This window comes from Bactrocera neohumeralis, chromosome 2, assembly GCF_024586455.1.
Source record: "Bactrocera neohumeralis isolate Rockhampton chromosome 2, APGP_CSIRO_Bneo_wtdbg2-racon-allhic-juicebox.fasta_v2, whole genome shotgun sequence".
NCBI lineage: Eukaryota > Metazoa > Arthropoda > Insecta > Diptera > Tephritidae > Bactrocera > Bactrocera neohumeralis.
The window spans coordinates 31,337,236-31,364,445 of NC_065919.1; the positions used below are offsets into that span (position 1 = coordinate 31,337,236).

General features: G+C 36.2%; 1 protein-coding gene across 9 annotated transcripts in view; it reads left to right on the forward strand.

Moving 5' to 3' along the window:
- LOC126763995 (protein doublesex) overlaps nt 1–27,210 on the forward strand; it is a 149,451-nt gene that overhangs the window by 15,382 nt on the left and 106,859 nt on the right. For 4 of the 9 annotated variants that reach the window (XM_050481757.1, XM_050481782.1, XM_050481786.1 and 1 more), the window contains exons 2-3: nt 9,930–10,121; nt 12,704–14,218. In XM_050481757.1, coding sequence (XP_050337714.1) covers nt 13,489–14,218 — 730 coding nt within the window. In that variant the 5' untranslated portion in view covers nt 9,930–10,121; nt 12,704–13,488. The other 5 variants (XM_050481758.1, XM_050481756.1, XM_050481760.1 and 2 more) reach the window with 4 other exon arrangements.

Here is a 27,210-nt window from a genome sequence, read left to right on the forward strand (position 1 = left end):
ATTTTTGTAAAGCAACTTGTATTCTTCTTCTTCTTCTTAATTGGCGTAGACACCGCTTACGCGATTATAGCCGAGTTAACAACAGCGCGCCAGTCGTTTCTTCTTTTCGCTACGTGGCGCCAATTGGATATTCCAAGCGAAGCCAGGTCCTTCTCCACTTGGTCCTTCCAACGGAGTGGAGGTCTTCCTCTTCCTCTGCTTCCACCGGCGGGTACTGCGTCGAATACTTTCAGAGCTGGAGTGTTTTCGTCCATCGGACAACATGACCTAGCCAGCGTAGCCGCTGTCTTTTAATTCGCTGAACTATGTCGATGTCGTCTTATATCTCGTAGAGCTCATCGTTCCATCGAATGTGGTATTCGCCGTGGCCGACGCGCAAAGGACCATAAATCTTTCGCAGAACTTTTCTCTCGAAAACTCGCAACGTCGACTCATCCGTTGTTGTCATCGTCCAAGACTCTGCACCATATAGCAGGACGGGAATTATGAGTGACTTATAGAGTTTGGTTTTTGTTTGTCGAGAGAGGACTTTGCTTCTCAATTGCCTACTCAGTCCGAAGTAACACCTGTTGGCAAGAGTTATTCTGGTTGGATTTCTAGGCTGACATTGTTGGTGGTGTTTACGCTGGTTCCAAGATAGACGAAATTATCTACAACTTCAAAGTTATCACTGTCAACAGTGACGTGAGAGCCAAGTCGCGAGTGCGATGACTGCTTGTTTGATGACAGGAGATATTTCGTCTTGCCCTCGTTCACTGCCAGACCCATTTCTTTTGCTTCCTTGTCCAGCCTGGAGAAAGCAGAACTAACGGCGCGGGTGTTGAGGCCGATGATATCAATATCAACTTGTATTAGTTTACAAAAAAATGGATCATAAGAACATTTCTTATGTTGATATAGCATTGCTTTGGGCTCTTCCCCAGGGAAATCAACCGTTGAAAAGAGATTTGCTAACTTGGTAAGAGACGAAGTGACCACCGAGGACAATGAAGGCAATGGACCCCCTAAAGAGGCGAAAGCTTAGTGCAAAGTGAGTGCCTTGCAAGTTTATAAAACGAATTGCTGATTCTGAGGAGTGTTTGTGTGCTCTTTAGTCGTAATAAAACCGAATTTTTGCGTCGGTGTGACAATAGAAATACGGCTCCATCATTTCACACTGGATTCCAATCGACATACATTATGGTGGACTGCACATGATGAACCGGTCTTCCAGCGTGGAAAGATGAAAAAGTCGGTTGGCAAGGTTATTACATCAGTCTTTTGGGATGCACATGGTATAATATTCATCGACTGATTACTGAGCCATAAGAGATAGGCATATGTATACCATCGCGGAGTTTTCTGTAGACCTTTTCAATGTGTAAAATACTTAGTACATTATTTTGAATAATCTTGTAGGGTTCAGACTGCGCTTGCAACGTAAGCGGAAAAAATTTAATTATTTCTCCACTATTTGGATGTTATTATACATATAAACCTTTATCTTCAATCACTCTATCTAAAGAAAAACCGCATCAAAATCCGTTGCGTAGTTTTAAAGATTTAAACATTCAAATCGACATAGGGACGGAAAAATCGGCTTTATCTTACTATTCATCGGTACCTAATTTGTATGCTGTGAAGTGAAAGCTTCCGATTGAAATCAAAATTGCGATAAACGTGATGCACAGACGGCTATAAGTGTCAAAAGAACTCCTCCACACCAGTTTCATAGTGACCATTTATATATGTATATACAAGGTGTGTTCCAAAGTACACAGGACCTTTTGAATCTAGCGCTCCCTGGTGGCGCCATCTATACGTCGTCTGGTGCGTTAGAATCTGCTATCTTTATCGATTGACCAGTGAGAATTTCATGACGTTTCATTGATTGGAAGTGAAGTAATTGTGTTTTAAGTGTCAGTATGTTTGTGTTATCGGTGCGAAAATGAGCTTCGAACAAAGAGCCAACATTAAATTTTGTTTCAAAATTGATTAAACTTTTACCGAAACGTTTCAATTGATGAAACAATTTAATTGCGATGAATGTCTATCCCGTAGCAGAGTGCGCGACTGGTTTCAACGTTTTCAAAGTGGTCATGAGGACATAAATGACGATCAACTTGTGGGCCACTCAAAATCCGTGATTACCGGAAATTCCATCGAAACTGTGCGTGAATTCATCAAAAATCAGCCGAAATCATCATTGAAATTCATGGAAATGAAATTGAACATCTCCAAAACATCGATTTATCGCATTTTGACCGAACATTTGGGCTTACGAAAGGTGTGTGCACGGTTTGTTCCGCACAAATTGACTGACGACCCAAAATTGCACAGAATCCAACATTTTAAGGACGATTATTTGAGCAAAAATCACATTTTAACCATTAACCACTCCCCGTATTCACCTGATATGGAACCGTGCTACTTCTTTCTTTTCGGAAAAATGCATTTGCCCATGAAAGGAAAGCGTTAAGCGGACGTAGAGGCCATTCAAAAGGCTTGCACCGAAATACCGGCCAACGAGCTAAAACACTCGTTCGACATGCTTTTGGACCGTGCAAAAAGCTGTATTGAAACAGAAGGAGACTATTTTGAATAAAATAAATTGATTTTGCCGAAAAAATTATTTGCTCTGTTTTTTTTTTAAGTCCTGTTTACTTTGGAACGCATCTTGTATAAGACTATATCTATGTCAATTGAATTACGTGTATTATACTCTGCAGCAACATGTTACAGAAAAGTATTAAAGATGAAGATTTAAATACTTTTTCTGAAGTTTTCTTCTCAAACCTCTAAAAAAATGTAGTATGTATGTATATTGATCTGATCAAATTTGATCCGGACTATTTTAACAGAAATACAGCCATACACTTAAGCCAAATTTGGCGAATGCATTCAATCAGCGATGACTCTCATTTCGTATTTGGTAAAAAAGTCAGTAACAGTCATTCTAGAATGAGAAGATGCTGAAAAATCCATGAATTCTCTGCCCACAAATCCGATCGTTTATGATTAACTGCTTTACGTAAAATAGAGGTCTGAAAACGACCACGTAGTATTCTATATCGACGGCTTAAATTCCTGGTAAACCACATCCCGATAATAAAAAAAAAAAACAATGAGCATTACCTTGATTTTTGGCTAACTCTGACGTGCTTTTTTCGGTTTTGGCCAACTTTTTCAAGGGTGCTCTTTATTTTCTTTAAAAATTTCGAAGCCATTTTTAAACACACACTTCCGTCACCAGTAATGATGTGTTTGATAAATGTAGGGTCGTCAAGCATGGCCCATCGACGTTGTTTTTTACATCAACAGTAACAGAACTCTTCTGAACTTCTCGCATGACGGAGGTTGACTGAGCAAACTTCAATGAAATAAAAAAGATTGTACCAATCTAGGAAGAAAGTATTTATTGATTTGGTTTGCGCGCGCATTTATACTCTTTATATTCTTGCAATATATTGCTACAGAGTATAACAGTTTCGTTAACCTAACAGTTGTTCGTATCACCTTAAATTAATCAAAATAGATATAGGCCACCAAAAGCCATTAAATGAAAACTTATATGTAAAGTGCTATAACTATTGACTAAATTACGATATGAAGCTCTAATTTGACGTAGGGGATCGCAGTAGCAAGAAGCACCAAACCATTAAAGCTAAAAAACCAAATTCGTTCAGGATACATCCTATAAGAACCCCTACCGACAGAGTGAAAAGGAACGAAGTCGGATCATGACATCTTTCACTCCCCATGTAACGGTACTAAACTAAACGTTTTATTTCCATTTTTTGATTGACGTTTTCCACATCAACTCAATGTTTTATAATTAGTCTCTTCGGTCAAATTAATCACTCATACCTCATTTGAAGATTTTTATACTCTTGCAACATGTTGCTACAGAGTACTATATAATATTAGATATATACATACATATATAAATGGTAAGGAGATCCAGACGAGTTGAATACCGAATGACTATCTGTCCGTGCAAGCGATGAAACATACTATATAAAGTGCTATAACTAAGTTTCAAATTAAGCGATAAAAGAGTAATTTGATAAAGAGGATTGGAGTACTTGTGGGCTGAACATTTTTAAAAAGTGGGCACCGATCACCCCTACTACGTTTATTGTACATATCTCAAAAACTATTATTGCTATTTAATTCAAATTTGCTCAGGATAAATCATCAAAAAGTGTGCAATTTGACGATGTGAAAATAGATTATAACCACACCTACCCCCTATGTAAGAGTTATGTTGAAAACAACGTAAAAGCATAAAATTTCACTACTTAGATGGTTAGGAAAGGCTTCGTAGGAGCAGAAATAAAAATTGGACAGTGGGTGAGGCAACGCTCGCCTCCAGGTGAAATCTTATATCACAGGAAGATTCCGACCAATTTCAGCCTAATTCAGTGGACAATATTATATTGGCATGTACGAGGTGTGTTCAAAAAGTATCGCGAACTTTGTGTTTTTTCAAAAATTATTTATTTATTCATGAATATCTATTTTGTCCCCTTCAAAGTAATCCCCATGAGATATTATACACTTGTGCCAAAGGTTTTTCCAATCTTCGAAGAACTTCAAAAGATCATTTTTTTTATCTTCTTCAGCTTCTCCTTCGATGCCGTCTTTATCTCGTCAAGAGAAGCGTAACGTCGTCCTTCCAATGGTCTCTTCAGTTTAGGGAACAAGAAAAAGTCACAGGGGGCCAGATCTGTTGAATACGGTGGCTGCGGCATCATTAGTGTGTTGTTTTTGGCCAAAAAGTCGTGCACAAGCAACGATGTGTGAGCAGGGGCGTTATCGTGGTGCAAAAGCCAATTTTTGTTCTTCCACAAATCCGGGCGTTTCTGGCGGATTACTTCGCGCAAATTGCGCACAACTTGCAGGTCGATATGTTTAGGTCCTCAGCAACTTCTTTAACGGTAATTCGACGATTGGCCAATACCATTTTCTCCACTTCATTAATTTTTTCGTCTGTTGTTGAAGTGCTCGGGCGTCCGGCACGCTCTTCGTCGTTCACATCTTCTCGGCCTTCGGAGAACATTTTGTACCACCGATAAACGTTGCTTCGGTCCAAGGTAGCTTCTCTGTATCCACATTCAACATTCGGAATGCATCCGCGCACTTAAGTTCGTTTTTCACACAAAATTTGATACAGGTTCTTTGATCCATTTTTTTGAATAGGTAAAAATCGAAGACGATCCAAAATACATGCAAGCAAAGCAGCTGTCAACAATTAAATGAACATTCAAAATGGCCGAGCTTGTCGGCATAAGTGAGAGACATGAGTAACAACATAACGCCACAAAAAATTCGAAATTCGAATATACGTAACCCGCGAAAATTCAAAATTCGCGATACTTTTTGAACATACCTCGTATCGTAGAATTTATAATAATACCAAAGACGCGAGGGGCGCAATCTGCAAACTTTTCGGAATTTGCCGAATCATAAAAGGCAAGAGAGTTTTAAGCGTTGCAATCTGAAGCTGCTCAGCTACAGAAACAAAACTTTCATCAGCCAAAATTAAGAATTAGGATAAAGTAAGTTTAATGTTTTTAAATCATACTTGTCAAGAGTAGATAAAATAATTTTTTTAATGTTAAAGAACAAATCTGTTAGATCAAATGTGCTAGAATGAGAATTGAAATCCTGACATATACGGCGGAATGGTTCGTTTAACTCAAAATTTGTTCTAGAAAATTTTAAAAGCAAAGGTCCTTATAAACTGCCTGGTAGACCAACCGGGAACGTTCAAACGATTAGTACAAGTATATGAAAATGATTTAAGGCAGAAAGTAAAAATTGTTTTTGAACGGACTCTAACTTCGCCAAATGGGCTTGATAACTAGGATTCTATATCACAGAAGCATTCTCTAGTATAGGTCTCACCAAATATGTAAAAACAATTTTTGTAGTATGGGGATTCCTATATTCTTTAGACCAACTAAGAGCGCCTTTAGCTTTAAAAATATTGGAAGCATGAAGATTAAAATTGAGTTTGGGCTCCACAGTTACTCCCAGATCAACAAAACTGCATACTTGCTCCAAGCTAAAGTTTTGTATTACGTATGAAGTAGAGTCTACAGATCTACTGGAAAAGCACATCGTTTTACATATTTTAAGGCTCAATGGGGTTATCATTTCTAACACATCAAGAAACTAAGTTGTTTAGGTCTTTTGTAACTGACATCTTTCATTATTTAAAGTATATGATTTAAAAATATTTACATTGTCGGCACATACCTATATTTAATAAATATCGAGAACAGAATTGGACCAAGATGGCTACCTTGAGGAACGTCTAAAGGGGCATTAATTAAATCAGAACAAGTTTCGTTAAATATAATTGGTTGAGTTCTATTACTACAAAGATAAGAAGTAACCCATTTTAGAAATATCGGTTGAAAACCAAGAAGATCCATTTTATTCAAAAGAATTGAGTGGTTTATTTTATCAAAAGCTTTACTAAAATCTGTGTATACTCGTATAACATCAGTATGCTTATTCTCCCTTAAGCCCGTTGATAACAAATTCTACCAAATTAGTTAGTTAGATTTCCCTTTACGAAAACCTTCTTAGAACAAGAAATTAGTGGAGAAATGCAAAAAGTTATTTCGTTATTATTAGTTATAATTGCTTCAAAAAGTTTAGGTATAGCTGACAATTTTGCTATTCCCCTATAGTTTTCAATGGATGACCTAAATCCACTCTTATGTAAAGGAATTATAAATGACCTTTTCCATATGGGTGGAAATAAACCTTGCCTAAGAGATGCATTAAACTGTTTTTATGGGTTGGTATATATGTATATTTGACATATTTTTTAAGGAATCACGAGGGAATCATATCTGGACCATAATTAAAGGATTGTTTTAACATATTTAACTGATATAAGACGTCTACTTCGGAAACGGTAGGTGCATTATTCATAGAAATCGGACATAACTTGTGCTGATACGCAACATTTATAGGAGACTTTGAGGAGTAATTGGACCTAAAGATTTCAGCAAACATATAAGAAATTTTGTGATTGTCATTAGACATTGTAGACTTATATTTCATCGCGGACAGAAAACTAGAAATTTTGCATTTGGAGTTCACGAAATCATAGAATGATTTTGGATTACGTATAATATTATTTTTTTACTTTGTTTATGTAATTATTATAACATATTTTGTTACATAAGGCCAGCAAATTGTCTACGATACGAAGCGTATCAACGTAAACCAGATCTAAAAACTTACCAAACTTCTTTGAAATTAAATTAATTTTTGGAATTTTATGATGATTTTCTTCGCCGTCATTATGCAGACCAATCAGTCTTCTACCCTGTCTTTCTAAAATATTTGAAAAAGTGTTACTATCAAAGATGTCTCCTTTCCTCCACGAAAGTACGATGGAGGAAGTAAATAGAATAACTAACGAGATAAGAAAAGCATTTGAGCACAGAGAGTACTGTTCAGTTATATTTCTAGACGAGGTTCAAGCTTTTGATAAGGTGTGGCATGAAGGCCTTTTATATAAGACTAAACACATTCTACCTTTAGAATTGAATAAAACATTGGAGTCTTATTTAAAAAATAGACAATTTATGGTAAAAGTGCGAGATTTCATATCTGATGAACGACAGATAAGGGCTGGTGTACCAAAGAGCAGTGTTTTAGGCCCAACTCTCTACATAATATATTCGGTAGATCTTCCAACAGCTAATAATATATTGACTTCAACTTTTGTGGATGACAAATGCCACATTATGACATCAAAAGTATTAGCGGAGCACTTAAGTTCTATCGAAGAATGGCTAGCCAACTGGCGTATAAATGTGAATTAACAAAAGTGTAAGCATGTTACACTTTCGCTTAGACCAAAAATGTGCCCGGCAATAAAAATGAACAATTTTAGTGCCCCAAGCGAATAAAGTAACATATTATGCATCTAGGTGAATACCAAGCCTAGATAGAAGACTTAGGTGGAGAAAACACATAGCGAGTAAAATAACTTGCATGAAGATAAGAGCTGCAAATTTAAATTGGCTTTTAAATAAAAACTCCAAACTTAGCCTAGACAACAAAGTGCTCTTATATAATGCGGTCATAAAACCGATTTGGATGTATGGCACTCAACTGTGGGGTACGACCTGTGCAACTAATATTGATATAATACAAAGGTTCCAATCAAAATTGCTTAGAAGAATCACGTGTTCACCATGCGTAATGAAAATATCCATAAAGATCTTGGTATTCCTATGGTAAAAAAGAAGTAGAGGACAGTAGAATTAAATATACGAGTATACCTAAACTCCGATATCATCCAAGCTCTTTGGCTAATGCTTTGGTACATTTCTGCGATCAAAAACGTCTTAAAAGAAGAAATATGCCTGCGTACTAAAGAGCAACGTATCACCAAAATATTATGATATTAATATCATCGGCATACGCCAGCAGCTGTACACTCTTATAGAAGATGGTACCTTCTCTATTTAGTTCTGCAGCTCGAACTATTTTCCCCAGAAGCAGGTTGTAGAAGTCGCACGATAGGGAGTCGCCTTGTCTGAAACCTCGTTTGGTATCGAACGGCTCGGAGAGGTCATTCCCGATCCTGACGGAGCTTTTGGTGTTGCTCAACGTCAGTTTACACAGCCGTATTAGTTTTGCGGGAATACCAAATTCAGACATCGCGGCATAAAGGCAGCTCTTTTTCGTGCTGTCGAAAGCACCTTTGAAATCGACGAAGAGGTGGTGTGTGTCGATTCTCCTTTCACGGGTCTTTTCCAAGATTTGGCGCATGGTGTATATCTGGTCGGTTGTTGATTTGCCAGGTCTAAAGCCACACTGATAAGGTCCAATCAGTTTGTTGACGGTAGTTGAGGAGGCTTATTCCACGGTATTTGGCGCAGATTGTGGGGACTCCTTTTTTATGGATTGGGCAGAGCACACTTAAGTTCCAATCATTGGGCATGCTTTCGTCCGACCATATTTTACAAAGAAGCTGATGCATGCTCTTTATCAGTTCTTCGCCGCCGTGTTTGAATAGCTCGGCCGGTAATCCATCGGCCCCGCCGCTTTGTAATTCCTCAGGCGGGTAATTGCTATTCGAACTTCTTCATGGTCGGGCAATGGAACGTCTGCTCCATCGTCATCGATTGGGGAATATCAAAAGATCAAGCATCTGAATATGTGGCCTGAGTGTCTACGGCAGACTTCTGACCGAAATAGTGGTTAGCCTCTAAGATAAACCAAGAAACTTAGAGAAGGTACTTTTCTGGTAATAAGTGTTCAGTATTTAAAATTGGTAAAATCGGGTCATTGTTTCCTAAAGACCCCACTTACTTAACTTAAAGATTTGAAATATCTGGTTGCGCCTATACCATATAAATTGATAATTTATCTTATTAAACTAATGATATGTCGTAATGCCAAAATTGGATAAAATCGGGTAACACTATTCCATTGCAACATGTCCCTGCAGACGGTTGTTTGTATCACCTAAAAATAAGTTATATATAGAATTGTATATATATGAATGATCAGGATGACCGGACGAGTTGAATTTCGATTGACTCTCTGTCTGTCCCCACAGAAACTTCTAATGGCATGTGAGGTACCTTAACAAAACCCAGAGAGCATTTAATAAGAATGTGTAATACATTCACGATTTTGTCGAACAATGAATTTGAACCTTTTCGCTACATTTTTCAATTTTGCGAACACCTGAAGGTATTTAGCCGGCTAGCATGTTGAAAGAGTATATAATGATCGATGACACCCGAAATTTGCCATACCTTTCCTTTTACTCTTTTCAGTTGATGTAAAAGTGTGGAATAGGTACTGAAATAGTCATAGAAATTTAAAACATGTATTTTAAAAGTTCTAATATTTTCATTTGCATAACATATTCATTGACAAAGATATTTTATTGTTTTTTACAGACGACCACTTCGGAAAATGAGTGAATGGGATGGGTTAAACTAAAATCATAAAATAAATAAATTACTGACAATAAAACATAAACAAGGGATCAGTCTCTGTTAGACAATTTTATATGTGAAATAAGCTTTCAGGTGAAAGTTCACTTCTAACATTAAAGCATCCAAGTGATAAGATCTACGAGAGATATGCAGGTATCAAAAGAGTGCTTATAGGACATATAAAACATTTAAACCATGAAATAAATGTTTTGTTCTATAAAAACTCGTCATTGCGAAAGTGACAGTGCGTTAAAATGCGTTAAAATAATAATTACAATCGTGCAAACTTAACTTCGTAGAGGCTTCGAGAATGAAAGAAAATGATTTATCCCATTGAAAGTTTAAGTAATGGTTGGTAATTGCTAAACGAAACCAAATATCAATAATTTGATAATATATGTAATTATAGCTGCATTCTCCTGAGATAACCGCGATGATTTTGTTATAACCCTAATTACTGAATATTTTGGTGAGGATTAGCCGTTCAGCTTCTTGGTAGGAATACCATTACCATTAATAAACTGCCAAAAGGATTTTGAATATATACATACATGCATACATATGTGTGTTCACAATTTATAAAATATGAGTAGAGTTTGCCGATTACGTCGGGTCCGAGTCATGAATTTTTGTTATTTTTCTCTAACTTTTTTGTAAGCTGTTAATTGTATGTTTGGAAATGACATATATACAGTCATAATAACAATAATCAAAACTTAGGCCAGCAGTTGGAAGTTTCTTCGGCACGAATATACTTCAAATCAAAAGTTGTGTTTCAATATCAAAACACTAAAACTTAATAGCAGTAAAGGTGCGTTGTCATACGCATTTGTATATCCAATTGAAGTGAGCATCAACATTACACTCTACATTTGCCCACCTTATTCATAACCGCACGGTCATCACGCACGCACAGCGAATAGGCTACATAGCTGTTCTTTAATAGTTTCGGAGGATAATTGAAAATAGCGACACAATGTCCGATGGGGCCTCCAGCAGCCGGGGACATTCTCTTCACCCTCCATCCTATTGTGCACGGTGCCGCAATCATGGACTCCAAATCAATTTAAGAGGACACAAACGGTATTGCAAGTTCCGATTTTGCACTTGTGAAAAATGCCGCTTAACTGCCGATCGTCAGCGCGTCATGGCACTGCAGAGGGCATTGAGACGGGCACAAGCGCAGGACGAGCAAAGGGTTGGTACACGGGTCAACGGCATTACTTAATCATCATCACTTGCACCATCATCATCACATGAATTTAGTAACAGACTTAGAGTTATTTAGAGGCGGAGCCTGAGAAGTTTTTCGCATACCATTTTCGGTTAGAACTTTCCCTGTAACATGTGATAACGAAATCTTCTCTGCTTGAGCACAAGGGAAAGAAAGATTGATGGGGTCAATGTTAGGAGGCGCATCCTTTTCAAAGAAGATGCGGTGATCTCTTCATCAGACGGACGTTTACGTTTGGAAGGCTTCGGATCCTCTTCTTGATAATTTTTTCATTTAAATGATTTAATCATAATGCCTAAACTTTTCCGTAAGGGTTTCAAGTTCCCGGCCGATGTCCTTGAAATTATTGCGCGCCTGCCTAAATACTTTGAACAAGTCAATTTCTGGTGGTCTACATTTTATGCAAAATCAGCGCAAACCCTTACTATCAAGAATGGAATCTAAGATCCTGCCGTTACATAGCCAGCAAGAGACCAAATGCTCAGGCTCACACACAATTAAAGAAAATTTCAATTGCTTCAGTAGTATAATGTATCAGTGATACTTATCTTAACAAATGACTTAATCCAAAAAATTTCACAATAAAGATTTACAAATGTATTACAAAAATTTTGAAGAGCACAAAATTTTACAGCTGAACACCAGAAGGATTACCACCTTACATATAACAATATGATAAGTCCATATATTTCCCCCATTTTAAATAAATATTTATAAAAATATTATATGACTATAATTTATCAAAAGATCAAGCATCTGAATATGTGGCCTGAGTGTCTATGGCTGACTTCTGACGGTAAAACCGGTTAGCCTCTACTTTTCTGGTAATAAGTGTTCAGTATTTAAAATTGGTAAAATTGAGTCATTGGTTCCTAAAGACCCCACTTACTTAACATAAAGATTTGAAATATCTGGTTGCGCCTATATCATATAAATTTCTAATTTTGTGAGTTATCTTATTAAACTAATGGTATGTCGTAATGCCAAAATTGGATAAAATCGGGTAACACTATTCTATTGCAACATGTCCCTGCAGACGGTTGTTTGTATCACCTAAAAATAAGTTAGATATAGAGTTGTATATATGTATATGAATGATCAGGATGACCGGACGAGTTGAATTTCGATTGCCTCTCTGTCTGTTCCCACAGAAATTTCTAATGGCATGTGAGGTACCTTAACGAAACCCAGAGAGCATTTAATAAGAATGTGTAATACATTCACGATTTTGTCGAACAATGAATTTGAACCTTTTCGCTACATTTTTCAATTTTGTCGAACACCTGAAGGTATTTAGCCGGCTAGCATGTTGAAAGAGTATATAATGATCGATGACACCCGAAATTTGCCATACCTTACCTTTTACTCTTTTCAGTTGATGTAAAAGTGTGGAATAGGTACTGAAATAGTCATAGAAATTTAAAACATGTATTTTAAAAGTTCTAATATTTTCATTTGCATAACATATTCATTGACAAAGATATTTTATTGTTTTTTACAGACGACCACTTCGGAAAATGAGTGAATGGGATGGGTTAAACTAAAATCATAAAATAAATAAATTACTGACAATAAAACATAAACAAGGGATCAGTCTCTGTTAGACAATTTTATATGTGAAATAAGCTTTCAGGTGAAAGTTCACTTCTAACATTAAAGCATCCAAGTGATAAGATCTACCAGAGATATGCAGGTATCAAAAGAGTGCTTATAGGACATATAAAACATTTAAACCATGAAGTAAATGTTTTGTTCTATAAAAACTCGTCATTGCGAAAGTGACAGTGCGTTAAAATGCGTTAAAATAATAATTACAATCGTGCAAACTTAACTTCGTAGAGGCTTCGAGAATGAAAGAAAATGTTTTATCGCATTGAAAGTTTAAGTAATGGTTGGTAATTGCTAAACGAAACCAAATCAAATATCAATAATTTGATAATATAATTAAAGCAGCGGGTCCGAGTCATGAATTTTTGTTATTTATCTCTAACTTTTTTGTAAGCTGTTAATTGTATGTTTGGAAATGACATATATACAGACATAATAACAATAATCAAAACTTAGGCCAGCAGTTGGAAGTTTCTTCGGCACAAATATACTTCAAATCAACAGTTGTGTTTCAATATCAAAACACTAAAACTTAATAGCAGTGAAGGTGCGTTGTTATACGTACTGGTATATCCAACTAAAGTGAGCATCAACATTTCAGTCTACATTCGCCCACCTTCTTCGCAACTGCACGGTCATCACCCACGCATAGCGAATAGGTTTCGTAGCTGTTCTTTAATGGTTTCGGAGGATAATTGGAACAGCGACACAATGTCCGATTCGGACATGCATGACTCAAAGGCAGACGTTTGCGGTGGGGCCTCCAGCAGCAGCGGCAGTTCGATCTCCCCTCGCACTCCACCCAATTGTGCACGGTGCCGTAATCATGGACTCAAAATCACACTAAAAGGACACAAACGGTATTGCAAGTTCCGATTTTGCACTTGTGAAAAATGTCGCTTAACCGCCGATCGTCAGCGCGTCATGGCACTGCAGACTGCTTTGAGACGGGCACAAGCGCAGGACGAGCAAAGGGTTCTGCAGATACACGAGGTACCCCCAGTGGTACACGGACCAACGGCATTACTTAATCATCATCACTTGCACCATCATCATCACTTGAATCAAAATCATCATGCAAGTGCTGCAGCTGCAGCAGCTGCTGCTGCGGCTCATCATCATATATCGACAGCGATCCGTTCTCCGCCACACGCCGAACATGGCGGCGGAAATGTTAGCAGTAGTGGTGGTATAGCCGGTGGAATAGGTTCTGCTATCACCTCTGTACCTGGGTCGGTGCCACCACCCGAACATCACATGACCACAGTGCCCACTCCAGCACAATCGCTAGAAGGTTCTAGTGATACATCTTCGCCATCACCGTCGTCTACTTCAGGAGCGGTATTGCCCATATCGGTGGTAGGACGCAAACCATCTCTGCATCCCAATGGAGTAAATATTCCTTTAGGTAAGTGCTCTATTAATAAGTATAATTATGATATACACTACATAATTAGGATCAATACAATACACTTTTTTGTTTTAGCCATAGAAAGTTTAATAGATCGCTTAAAGCTTACGGAAGCATTATAGGCATCTTATTGGGATGTAATTTTGTTTGAAACCGATAAACGTGTGTTACATATAAGCGAAACCATTGCATCATTCATTATTCTAACTATAGACCTAACCGAAAATAATAATTAGGAAATTTCTTTTTTGTATTTAATATATTGACTAAAAGTCTAAAATTTTTATAATGTTGATTTTGATCTCAAATGGTTCTTTAATACCGGTACAAAATGATATTTTTCAATGAGTTTCAATTAATTTCTAATCACTAATTTATTACATAGTAATTGCGACGACAAAATAAGCATTTTATGGAAATTAAAAAACGAAACATTTAATCTTCTTTCACCATCACAATCACAAAAATATTAACGAAAAAAGGAAACGATTATAAAGTTCAGTTATGTAGATTATGTACTTGCAAAGCTATTTGTACATATAATATGTGTAGACATGTGTTTAAAATTAGTTTTAATTATAATATCCATTTGTAAGCAGAGATATTTACTGGCATACACACCGCTTACGCGATTATAGCCGAGTTAACAACAGCGCGACAGTCGTTTCTTCTTTCCGCGAATCCAGGTTCTTCTCCACTAGGTCCTTCCAACTGAGTGAAGGTCTTCCTCTTCCTCTGCTTCCCCCGGCGGGTACTGCGTCGAATTCTTTCACAGCTGTAGTGTTTTCGTCCATTTGGACGACATGTCCTGGCCAGCGTAGCCGCTGTCTTTTAATTCTCTGAACTACATATTTCGTCTTGCTCTCGTTCACTGCCAGACCCATTTGCTTTGCTTCCTTGTCCAGTCTGGAAAAAGCAGAACTAACTTCGCGGGTGTTGAGGCCGATGATATCAATATCATCGGCATACGCCAGCAAATGTACCCTCTTATAAAAGATTGTACCTACTCGATTAAGTTCTACAGCTCGAATTATTTTCTCCAGCAGCAGGTTGAAGAAGTTGCACGATAGGGAGTCGCCATGTCTGAAACCTCGTTTGGTATCGAACGGCGGATGGGGTCATGTGTAGAAGTTCACGCAAGTGAGGAAAGTTCTCTGATCGCCATTCACTTGGGATTCTTTTACATTTGACTCAGCAGCTCACGAATTCCAGTCTTTGACCAAGTATCCTCTGTGTAGCCTAAGAACATCCGTTAGAAGGCGAGCTAAAGTGAGACGGCAAAACATCCCCTCCGCAGGGTTGTGCGCCAGGTTTGGGACTCGCCACGTAAACATTATACCAATGAAAAGGAACCACAATAATAAATAAATGAACAAATATTTTCCACTTTGGTCGACCACTTCTTGCCATTTTTCCGCTGGAGACATTATGCCATCAGTATAAAATTTTAACCAGAGTTTCCAGAACTGAAGCGAGCGAACAATTGTTTTGCTATGCGAACTGATACAGCATCGTCTTTGTAAACTTCACAAATTTCATTGGTGGCTTGCGTGGCATATTTCCCCTTTTTTTACAAAAATTTCAAAATATAGCGAATTTCTTCATTATTTTCACAAATTTTTGAATAGCTGCAACTTTTTTTCAAATCTCATTTTTCCAACACTATATGGTATGACACAATGTGATTGGTAGCACTGGAGATATACGGCTGCAACGACATCTATTGACAAAATACGAAAAGACTACCTAATATTATCTGAAATTAAGGGATAATCCTTCTCTTATAATGGTATGTCTGTATGTTGAACGGGTTTCCGGGTGACTTTGTGCCGCATATATTGGTCAATATGTTAGTTATCCCTATGAAAAGAAGAGAGTGTGTTTTACTTATAACAGTGTACCTTTGTGCCTAAAATAACTTAGCCCTTCCTTACTTGTTTTCTTAAACGATTCTGTACTCTATTTAGGTGGAGATGAAATATTAATTATTTAAGCAAGTCATCGAGTAGTGTACTTATATGGATAAAAACTAAATTTGTTCCTTATTGGCAATGTTGGGAAAATTAATGGTAAAATACAATACTTAACTAGGCATTGAGAAACTCGTCGAAGAAATCACTGTTATCAAGGAGTCCGGGAAATATTAAATAGCGGCAGATGGAATGTTGAAAACTTTTGTATTTGACAAGATATCTTCACCAAGAAATTGCTCATATCGAATTAATATAGCATATAGCTGCATATAAACTGAGCTATCAAAACTAAGTTCATGTAGGGAATATTTTGTATTCGTGAAGGGTGTTATTGATTCGGTGTAATCGTTTAACGTTAACGTTTTTGCTTGTTTTTTTTTGTACTTCATCTAGACATTTAACGCTGAGTCATTCTGAAATCAATTTGCAAGAAACAAGACGATTGACAGAATAAGTGCAGTAGCTAAGCTAAACATACACACCGATATGTAAACGCCATTTTATTAATAACGTAATTTCGATAAGTAATTTTAGCGATTTTGTTTGCCCGAAGCCTTTATTTATAATTTTATGTCGTTATATTATGATGATAAATACTTTAAATTAGTTTATCTTGGCATTTCAACACTGCCTAAATTGATATGCGATCGATACCTGATTATTTGACGTGGAGAGGTCTCATATGTAGTACACACAAAAATACATACATACATAAGCCATAAGTAGGTATTTACGTAACCGGTATAATGTTTCGCAGAACGCGAATGTGGACCTCTGCATAAACACATTCTTACACCCATGCATACGCATCATATATGTATGTATGTATACATTCACCCGAAGATCTGTACGCGCTGTGTTGTAGTGCCGATACAAGGAAGCGCTTACTCGGCAGCAGCACCTGTTTAAGTGTAATTTTTAGCGCTAAGATAGCTGATGTCAACCAAATTAAATTGTTTTCCGAGCTCAAGTTTTTAATTGAATAACTCATTTTTTGAAAGTAGCCTACATGGAAGGTATAAAAACCATACTTTCCTTATAAATTTCGTTGTAATAACTATACAAATTCCTTAATAATTTTGTACATTTTGAGCTGCTCTTACTATGTCAAATCAAGTAGAACGGCACAGAAAAATACATATACATATGTAAATGTATGTGTTTTTGAGCTCCTGGAAATTTCTTGTACATGTTTTTAAAATGAAATTTTGTGTTCCTTTTTGCATTTTTAGCACTCAAGTTCCAAGTAAAAGTAAACACAAGAAAAAACGTTGACATCGGTTGCACCGAAGCTATAATACCCTTCACAAGTACAAAATATTCCATACTGTAATTTTATTTTGATTGTTCAGTTTGAATGGCGATATGTGCTATAGCGGTCCGATCAAAAAAATTTGTTTTGGGAATGGACCGATGCCTTGAACAATAATCCGTGAAATTTCGTGAAGATACCTTGTCTATTGAAAATATTTTTACATCAAGGACTTGATTTTGAGTGTTTAGCTTTTGAAGCAGCTGTATGCTATAGTGGTCATATCGCGGTTCCGACAAATATGCAACTTCTTGTAAAGAATGGGACGAGTGTAAAATTGAAATTTTTGATTGGCATCTCAAAAACTGAGGTACCAGTTCGAGTTTATGCAGTTAGATGGAGGGACGCATGGATAGACAGACAGACGGCATGGTTAAATTGACTCAGATCGTCACGTTGATCATTTATATGTACATATGTACATTTAATAAGGTCTCCGACTTTTCTTTCCGGCTATTTCAAACTTTTTGGCACACTTAATATACCCTGTTCAGGGTATAACTACAAAATTTCCAATCCAAAATTTTTTAAGTGTTTATGAAAGAGAAAATGAAATTGGCATTGAAATTGCCATACATTGTTTCTTTTCATCAACATAATTAAATTGAATATACTTAGAGTTGTTAACAAGAGCTTAATTGAATCGAATTGGCTTGTGACTCAATGTGATCAGTTCCGTCGCTTTTTCGTGCGACAGATAATTTCAATATTAAGACAAAATATAAGTGGGCGTGTCTGTTATATATACCACAGCGCTCTCCACAGACCACTTTTCTTAAAATATAATTTGATTTTAGTGCGTGTAGTCGATGAACATAATTTGACATAGCAAAATTGTGGATAAAGATAACTTTGGTAATAAGTTAGATGCTAAATACTTTCATAGATCGCCGTTTTATTCAATGCAAACAGGGGGGTGTGACACCCCCCCCATCTATGAACGAGTCGGGATTTTCGGCTGTTTTAATATTCAAGATAATTTGCAAGAAACTATGTCAACCTTCAAACCCATTCAAGAGATGTTCAGGATTCCAGCTAACAGAAGTAATATTACAATAGAATCTATACAATTTGTTGTGCAATTGGAGCCTAAGTTCTTCAGTGAAGATCTAGATTGTATTTTTGCTGAAACACAAATTCTTTTCGATGACATTTCAATAGTAGCGTACAAATTGAGAAAGGTCATTCCTTCTGCGTATAAAATTGTTCATTACATAATGACTGCTCCTGTCACGTCAGCTTCATGTGAACGTTCTTTTAGTGAATTGAAATTTGTTTTCAACGATTTGCGTACAACAATGGGGGATGAACGTTTGAATTCTTTGATGCTGCTTTCTTCTTCAAAGGATAAAGTAGACGAAATCGATCTGCGCGATGTTGTTGGAAAATGGTCAATGTTGAAACATCGCAGAGTGAAAATATAACTGAGAAATTTATATTTTTTGCAATTCAATTTCTTAAGAAAATCTTGTTTTTTCCCGCGTAACACGTCGCTGAACAATATATGTATTTTATATTAAGAGAAACATATTAAATGATGATTATTCTAATATGTACAATACTAATTTTAGAATAAAATAATGAATTATGCTATTATGTTGTCAAACTTCTCCGTAATACAGAAATGAAGATATCCTTATTTTATATATATTTATAAACATATACATTAAATCGGCAAATTCTTGAAATGAGTCGGCATTTCAAAGGGACTCACCCCCCCATGATCTGGATCCTCGCGACGCCCCTGAATGCAAATATAACTAATTCATCTAATAGCAGTTTTTTTCGAACTCATTTTAATCAACATAAACGCAAATGTAAATTATTCTTTATAGTGGTCTACGGAAATCAGGTTTGCACCTAGTTCCTGAGTTTCGCGCACTCATTTGCACGAGAATTGAAAAAATTGGTTACAAGAAGCGCGAGTTGCTCCGTGAGTAATTGTAATCTAAGTTAAACATATGTATACAGTTTATTAAAATGTAGTGTTTCGTAGCTTCTGATTAAGCCTAGCTTGTAATTTCATCCTCAGCGCCTAGTCATTTTACTTCTAGCACGTTAGTTTGTTCCCATATACTTTGTGCCTCTTTCTGTGATTAGAGCTGCAACCTACCGCACGCATTACTGCACACAACATAAGTAAAAAGAAGATCACTGTTTTCAAATATTGCACCGAAAGAAACTTGCGAAACATGCGAATTCTACGGATTTCAAAATTTCACACTTTCACACTTTGCAATAGCTGTTATTACGGCACGCAGTTGAAAACCGCTGCACTTTTGCACCTGGTTTGTTTGTTGCTTCTGATTGTTTGTGAATGCATTAGCGTGATATACATATGTATGTATGTACGTTTGACGACATAGCTTAGCTAAAATATTTAAGCTGTCGGTCTAGTGTTATCGGAGAAAACCAGTTAATTCGCAAAAACCATTGGGAGCGGCGTTACAAATCTCCAAACTCGACACTACAAACTTCAGCTGTCTTCGATCCGCGATTTCTCTGCTCACTATCTTTGAGCGCTGCTTTCTTATCAAAAAATTTACTGTTTGAAGCAACAACAGAGTTAGCGAATGCAATGCAAGAGGATATTAAAGTGATTTAACCGCTGTTTTCAGCTAACAAATTTCCTTTTCCATGATTTAGACAAGTTTTACCCAAATTAAGAAATGAAAATACAGCTTTTTTAATTCTTTTAGGAAACTAAGATTCAAATTAAAATATATTGGTTATCGAAAACGTTAGGCATTGACGTTGTTTGAAAATAAGTGCTTAGAAAATTGTTTTATGATGCCGAAATAAGCATTTGTCCGCCAAAACAAGAAGTGCAGAAGCTCTGATCTATTTGACAGTACAAAAAATAAACTAATGAGGACGAATATCGAATTAAAAAGAATCATATTGAACAGGATATATTAAGTTTGCCACGAAGTTTGTAACACCTCGAAGAAAACGTCGGATACCCTATAAGTGGAGTCGATTCCAAACATTCGTGAATGTTTGAGATATCTCTCTGGAATTTTACATACGCTCTTTTCTGCCCAAGAAGTTGCTCATTTATCGATATCTGAGGACTATAACATTTTAAAGGATCTAATACATCACGAAATTTAGTACAGATTATTTTCCAAGGCAACGGTTCAATATCCGGAGGAGTAGTTCCGCTCGGTATACAAGCTGCGATAAAAAGTGGCCGCTTATTTATGTTACAGAGGTTTTTGTACCCTTTTATGCTATAAGAAATGCACCTATGAAGGGTATTATAGCTTCGGTGCAGCCGAAGGTAACGTTTTTTTGTTATTAATTAAAATAGTTCAGTTTTTTTTTATAAAAATAGTAACGACGCACGTCTGAGAAGACAAATTGAAAAAATTTTATTTTAATTGCAATATTTATTTGTTAAAAGCAATAAATTGTGACAAATATTATTACTTAATTTTATGACATTTGACATAATATATGTATATGTCATGGGGGCCATTCACAACAGTTAAGTCTAAAATTTCTTAGATAAAAGGTGAAAGCTTTGAAGAATTTGAGTATAACATTTTAATTATACTATATATCCTTATAATCTCGTTTATCGAGTTCAAAAATGGCGAATCGAGCGTTTTATGTGTAGTGTAGGTGTGGCAATAGATAGAGTGTACATACATACATATGTCTGCATAAAAAAAGCTGAAGTGTGAAATCAGTGAATTTTACAGCCAGACATTGTCCGTGTAGATTTCTGTTTATAAAGCTTCACCTGTGACTGCACCTCACTTAATTTATGGGTATTAATTTTTCCGCAATGTCCTCGGCTGCATGTTTAGAGCTTTCATGCGATTTCCCGCCAATGCATTGCTGTCCATATATGCATATGTACATATATATGTATGTATGTATGTATATTTGATCAATACCTAGACGAAAGACTGTCGATTTGTGAATTGTGGTACGATTCATGACGCGCTGTAAATTAATTAGCTGAAATGAATCGATTTCAAAAATAAACTTGGAAGCGGTCGGAAAAGTTGAGACGGTTTTTACGATGCTGACGACTTCTTGTCGGCCGGTAATTTTTATTTTTATTAGTGAAGCAGCTTACACGCCATGACTGGCACAGCAGAGAGCAAATTTGCCGACAGAATTGGTCGGAATCGGAGCTCCGTCGTCACATTGCACCCACGTTTTGCTTTCGCCATAAGTTTTTCACTCATATCTGGCTGGCAAACCCTCAGTTTCGTTTTAGTTGAATTCTTCTTAAGTGCACACACACTTACATAGCATATGTGTGTGTGAAACGCCACACTGTTGAGCTCTATTTGTCCGCGAAGAATGCAACTGTTAACATTTTTTACACACTAAGCGGAAAAAAAGTTAAAAATAATTTTATGGCACTAGCAAAGAGGGTATTTTCATAATTACAGCCATATGAGCGGTTTGCCAGAGATGGCAGTGCAAAGCTACTGCCAGTGGATACGCACTGCTGTTCAGCAGGTATTATGACTCTTGATGCACAGGCTGTTGCTTTCGGTCAAACGTCGGCAATTAAAAAAAAAAAAACATTAATATATTCGCTTTTATACACGTTAATTGAAAGCTTTAGTTTTCGAAATTCCGTTACAGTAAAATCTAGACAAGTAGGCTAAAGAGGTAGTTCCTCCTTAGAAATATAAAAATCTTTGGCGTTGAAACCTTAAAAAATCTACTACTAATATTTACAACTCAAAATATTTGAGTGGAGGCATTTGTAATCGTTGTGCAAGGTAACAAATAAAAATGTAAAACAATAAAAAAATCTAATTGACGGTAAATGGTTTAATTAGTTTTATAAATAATATTATCAGTTTTAATCGTAAATAATGTTGAATGTCTTAATTTAAATACCCACATATGAGTATTTTGTCTGATGTAACAGCAATACAAAATATAATAAAGAATGTAATTGTTGAATGATATCAAAAATGTTAATGTAGTTGCTCAAAAGAGGTTGATTTGGTATCCTTAGAATGATAGCAGAGACTCTTAAAGAATCTTATGAATCGTCGCAACAATTTTTATTGATGTCTTAGAGAGAAACCGTGTCGGTGCCAAGTGTTCGGCTAATTATAATGACAAGTTATCACTTTCCATCTGTTTTCTACATTGATAGCTATCAGTAACTCTTTTGAACAATGAGTAGGCTGAACTATAATTCACTATTTCGGATTAGATAATGACTGGATGATTAGTCTAAAATTATTAACAGGAGCAACATATTAAATCATGGAGTAAACTTTATATGAACGCACGCAGTGAATATTTTGCGCGCAATATGTGCTGAAATGCACCACTGTCCATTGGCATGATTACGCGTCTGAAGCGTGGGCATGGCAGTTTTATTGCCTGCGTTTAACTGTCGAATTTGGCGGCTTCGACGGAGTCACCGGAGCGCATGTTGGCTGGTTCGACACGAACATCTTACCTACATGCACATATGCACATATGCAATCATATATGTTTACCAACACATCCACACATTCTAAAAATTCATATATCCTAACTATTGTTGTGCGGATTCGCATGCGTGTACATATAAACATATAATACACACACACATTTAAATCTCGATTATGTTTTAGTACAAAATTTTAACCGTAAAATTTGTTCGACACATAACAACAAGCCAATAAAATTTAAATTAATCTCTTCTGGCTGGAATGTATAAAATGTAGAAACCAAATACTTCACGTACAGTAGTGTATGAATGAGGTTTATAAAAGTTGACTTGTTTCGCTTGTCGCGAATAGGATGCGGCAATCTTATACTCTAATTTACATACGTATCAATCAAATTAGTGTGAACTTTATTTAGAAGATGTGTCAGGGCCAAAGCCCGTCCTTGCTTCAGCTTTTGCTATCTTCTTCATTAAAATAATTGCTGTCTTCGATTCGCCAAACTATACCAGATGCGCTAACAAATGGGTAGCACTAACACAACTTTCTTAATGAATTGCTCTTTTTAAGTAAATAATAAAACGAAGATCAAAACAAAATGTCGAACGCTAAAAAAAACAAGAATCAGAAAGTTTCTAGCTGTAACAGCGATTTTATTAACAGTTAAGTTTAATAAATTTGAAAATCCTACTGCAATTTTGACTCCAGTCTAGCTCAGATCAATATTTTGCTTAATTTAGGAGATTTAAATGGAAATGGATTCGTTGCATTTTGTAAATTAATTTTAATACTTATGTAAAATTGTTATATAATTTAGTCTCAACATTAACGAACTTAACATGTTACTAAATTTTAGCTGTAGCCTTGATAAAGCAACCGGCCCCTAGAGTTTATCTACCTTTAAGCTTTTTCGTAAAACCATATATTTTTCTTATTGATATTGCATTACCATATATTCCATCTTCGGTATTAGGAACTCATACCCTATTCGAAATTTGATCGTTATTAAAGCTTATAATATAAATTGGATATTCTGGACTGGAGCTAAAACTCTACAGCAAGTCATTCAGGATTCAACTTGCAACCTTGACATATACAGGGTTTGTCGGAAAGTAATAGGACTGATTTTCTTCCGCCGCGACTCGTTCCAAGCTAACGAACGAGCGGCTGGTCATTTGTCTTCGAGAACCTGGAGAGTCAGGAAACATTTTCGAGCGACATGTTTCTGTGCCGCGTTCGTTAGAGCAGAGGTACACGATTAAATTCTGTGTAAAACTCGGTAAATTAGGGACAGAGACGTTTGATATGATCAAGCAGGCTTACCCAGATGTTGTTTTAGCAAAAAAATTATGTGTTTCGGTGGCACCTTTTTGGAGGACCGGGAAGAGATTGCTGATGAAGACTGTGCTGGGAGACCTGCGACTTCGACAAACACCGACAATGTGACTTGTGTGCGCAAAGTTTTGCACTCAGATCATCGACTAAGTATTCATTTAATTGCCCAGATGTTAGATTTATCAACATTTGTGGTTCATGACATTGTGGCAAAGCACTTGAACATGCGCAAGGTGTACGCGAAGATGATCCCAAAATCTTACACTGACGACCAGAAATTGCGACGAGTGGAAGTGTAATAATTTGAACATGTGTGAAAGTGGCCCCATATTTTGAATAACGTAATCACTGGTGACGAGTCATGGATGTTTGAGTATGATCTCTTGACAAAGAGGCAATCTTCCGAGTGGCACACACCGGCAGAGGGGATCTAAGCAGCACGCACTTTGGCTCTCAAGGCTATTCCGGACAATGCCTTCCGTGATGTCTTCAATGCTTGGAAATCGCACTGGCAGCGCTGCATTGAAGCAGAAAGAGCCTATTTTGAAACCTTTAAATGAATTGTAACGATTGGTTCAATAAATTTTTTTTTAATCGACTCAGTCCTATTACTCCGGACAAAGTCTGTATCCTATTAATTTCTAGACTATATTTTTGTCCGTCAATGCATTCTAAAGACAACTCTTTAGTGTACTCTTCAAATACACCTTTACAGTTTTAGATAAGGAAACAGTTTACTTAAACATTTTCTTTCATTTAGATATATCAAGTCAGAAATTATAATCTAGTACTTTTAAATATCTTATACTCAAAAAATAAAAATAAATTAGATTAGATAAAATATATATTTAGTTCTGTCAAGAAATCGTAACATAGTTGAAAATTTCTATTTAGAACCCTTCAAACTGTCGGCCGGTCAGCTTAAAACAGGTCCAGTCTTGTTCACCAGTTTAGTTAGTTTAGTACGAAAAAGTTTTACAGTGAACTCCATAGCTGTTTCGTAGTACTCTGTAATCTTAGGCGAACTATATTTAAATAAAAGGAATGGTTATACTTTGTTTTTAATTCTTTAATAACGCGAAAACATCCCTACAAGGTGTAACAAATTTTTTTCGAGGCCTAAAGCCTAAAGTGTTTTGCATGGCTTGGGTTAATTAAGAATTGTGTATAAAGATAATGTGAAAATTGTGAGACATTACTTTGAGTTAGTTTTAATATATGCAATTACTGTAAGGTAGATATGTATGTATACGTATGTACATCATACTGTTAATGCTTTCCTTAAGCTTAATTATATGCGCCCCATTAAGAAAAGAATGCAGTGGCCATTGAGAAAATTGAATTATTAACAATTCTTATATTTACAACACACTGAATATAATTTGTACTTAATTACTGACATTATCTTGAAAATGTGCTTTATTATCATCCTTGGGCGCTCGTGATGTAGTAGTGATATATACATAGTTCAATCCCAAAGCCATACAATAGAATGCACTTCGAGTGCAATAACAAACATGCAAATATACTATATATTTTTCAGGCAGTCTATTGTCTTCTAAGGATTTGTAGGTCCCTTTATTTGTCGAATGAAGACGAGGCAAAGAGTTTAGCAGCATTTATTATATTCATAAAAGAGCTAAGGCAAGTTTTAACCAGAGTTTATCCATTTTAGGCACATTGATACACTCTTACTAGTAAAACACACTTTCTCTTTTTCATTGAGGCCACCCACATATTGGACGATATATGCGGTTTAAAGATACACAGAAGTTCAAAAATCTTTATATTATCAGGCATACTATTATCAGGAAATCATTCTCTCTAAATCTCAATTATATATCTCACATATTGACCGATATTTTCGTACTTGCCTCTTGTTTTGCATACTGGAAAGTGAAAGAATCAAATGGAATTTAAAATTCTGTTATACATATGTATAAGATCAAGGTGAATCCCATTTATATGTAAAATTTAATGCTTTTAACGTACATACATATATATAAAGTGAGTTATCGCCTTTTTAGCAGATTTCAACATAACCGGTATATGGAGAGTGGGCGTAGTTATCTTCCTATTTCGCCCACTTTTCGTTTTGCGGGCGTGGCAGTGGTCCAATTACTCTCATTTACGAACTCTGCCCAAGGAACACGTGTACCAAATATCATCAGATATCTTAATTTTTACTCATGTTAAAGCTTGAACAGACGGAGGAACGGACGTACCAACAGTCAGTCACCCTTCAAGTCGTTTCGTCATCTTGATTATTTTTATATAGATAGTATAAATACCCTATATATATATTTCGTTAAGATTTAGGTGATACATACAACCGTTAAGTGAACAGAATTATTATACTCTGTAGCAACATGTTGCAAGAGTATAGAAATCAAAAGGTTGTTTTTATTTCTAAATTAATAATTACTTCTGATGAGGAATGATACAACAAGCATAAACAGCATCTATCAAATATAAAAATACACACGTTCTTATTGGCATAGTTATTTAGGTACAGCACAACTTCACGGCAGCAGACTTGCAGATGTCGCTGTCGCTATATTAAAACCATTTCTACTTTTGCCGATTTTTCAATACAGCAATCCGTCTGACTCATTTTCCAAGCCTTTGGAAGATTGTCAAAGTTGTTATGGTTCTTAAGTCTCATATATTTCTATGGAAAACAAGGAAATGGATTCTAAAAACTAAAAGAAATTGAAGCAGGAGTTCCTCAAGGAAGTAACTTATGTATGTATGTATAATTGCCACTTTTGCTGAAGACACAGCAGAAAAAGCTGCGCTAAACCTGCAACATGCAATCAACTCTGTAGTAAATTGGAGTAAAAAATGGAGAATAAAACTAAACGGTGGCAAATCGGTTCATGTAAATTTTACAAACAAAGGAATCACTTATCAACCTATAAGTATTCTAGATGTCTGCATACCATATGC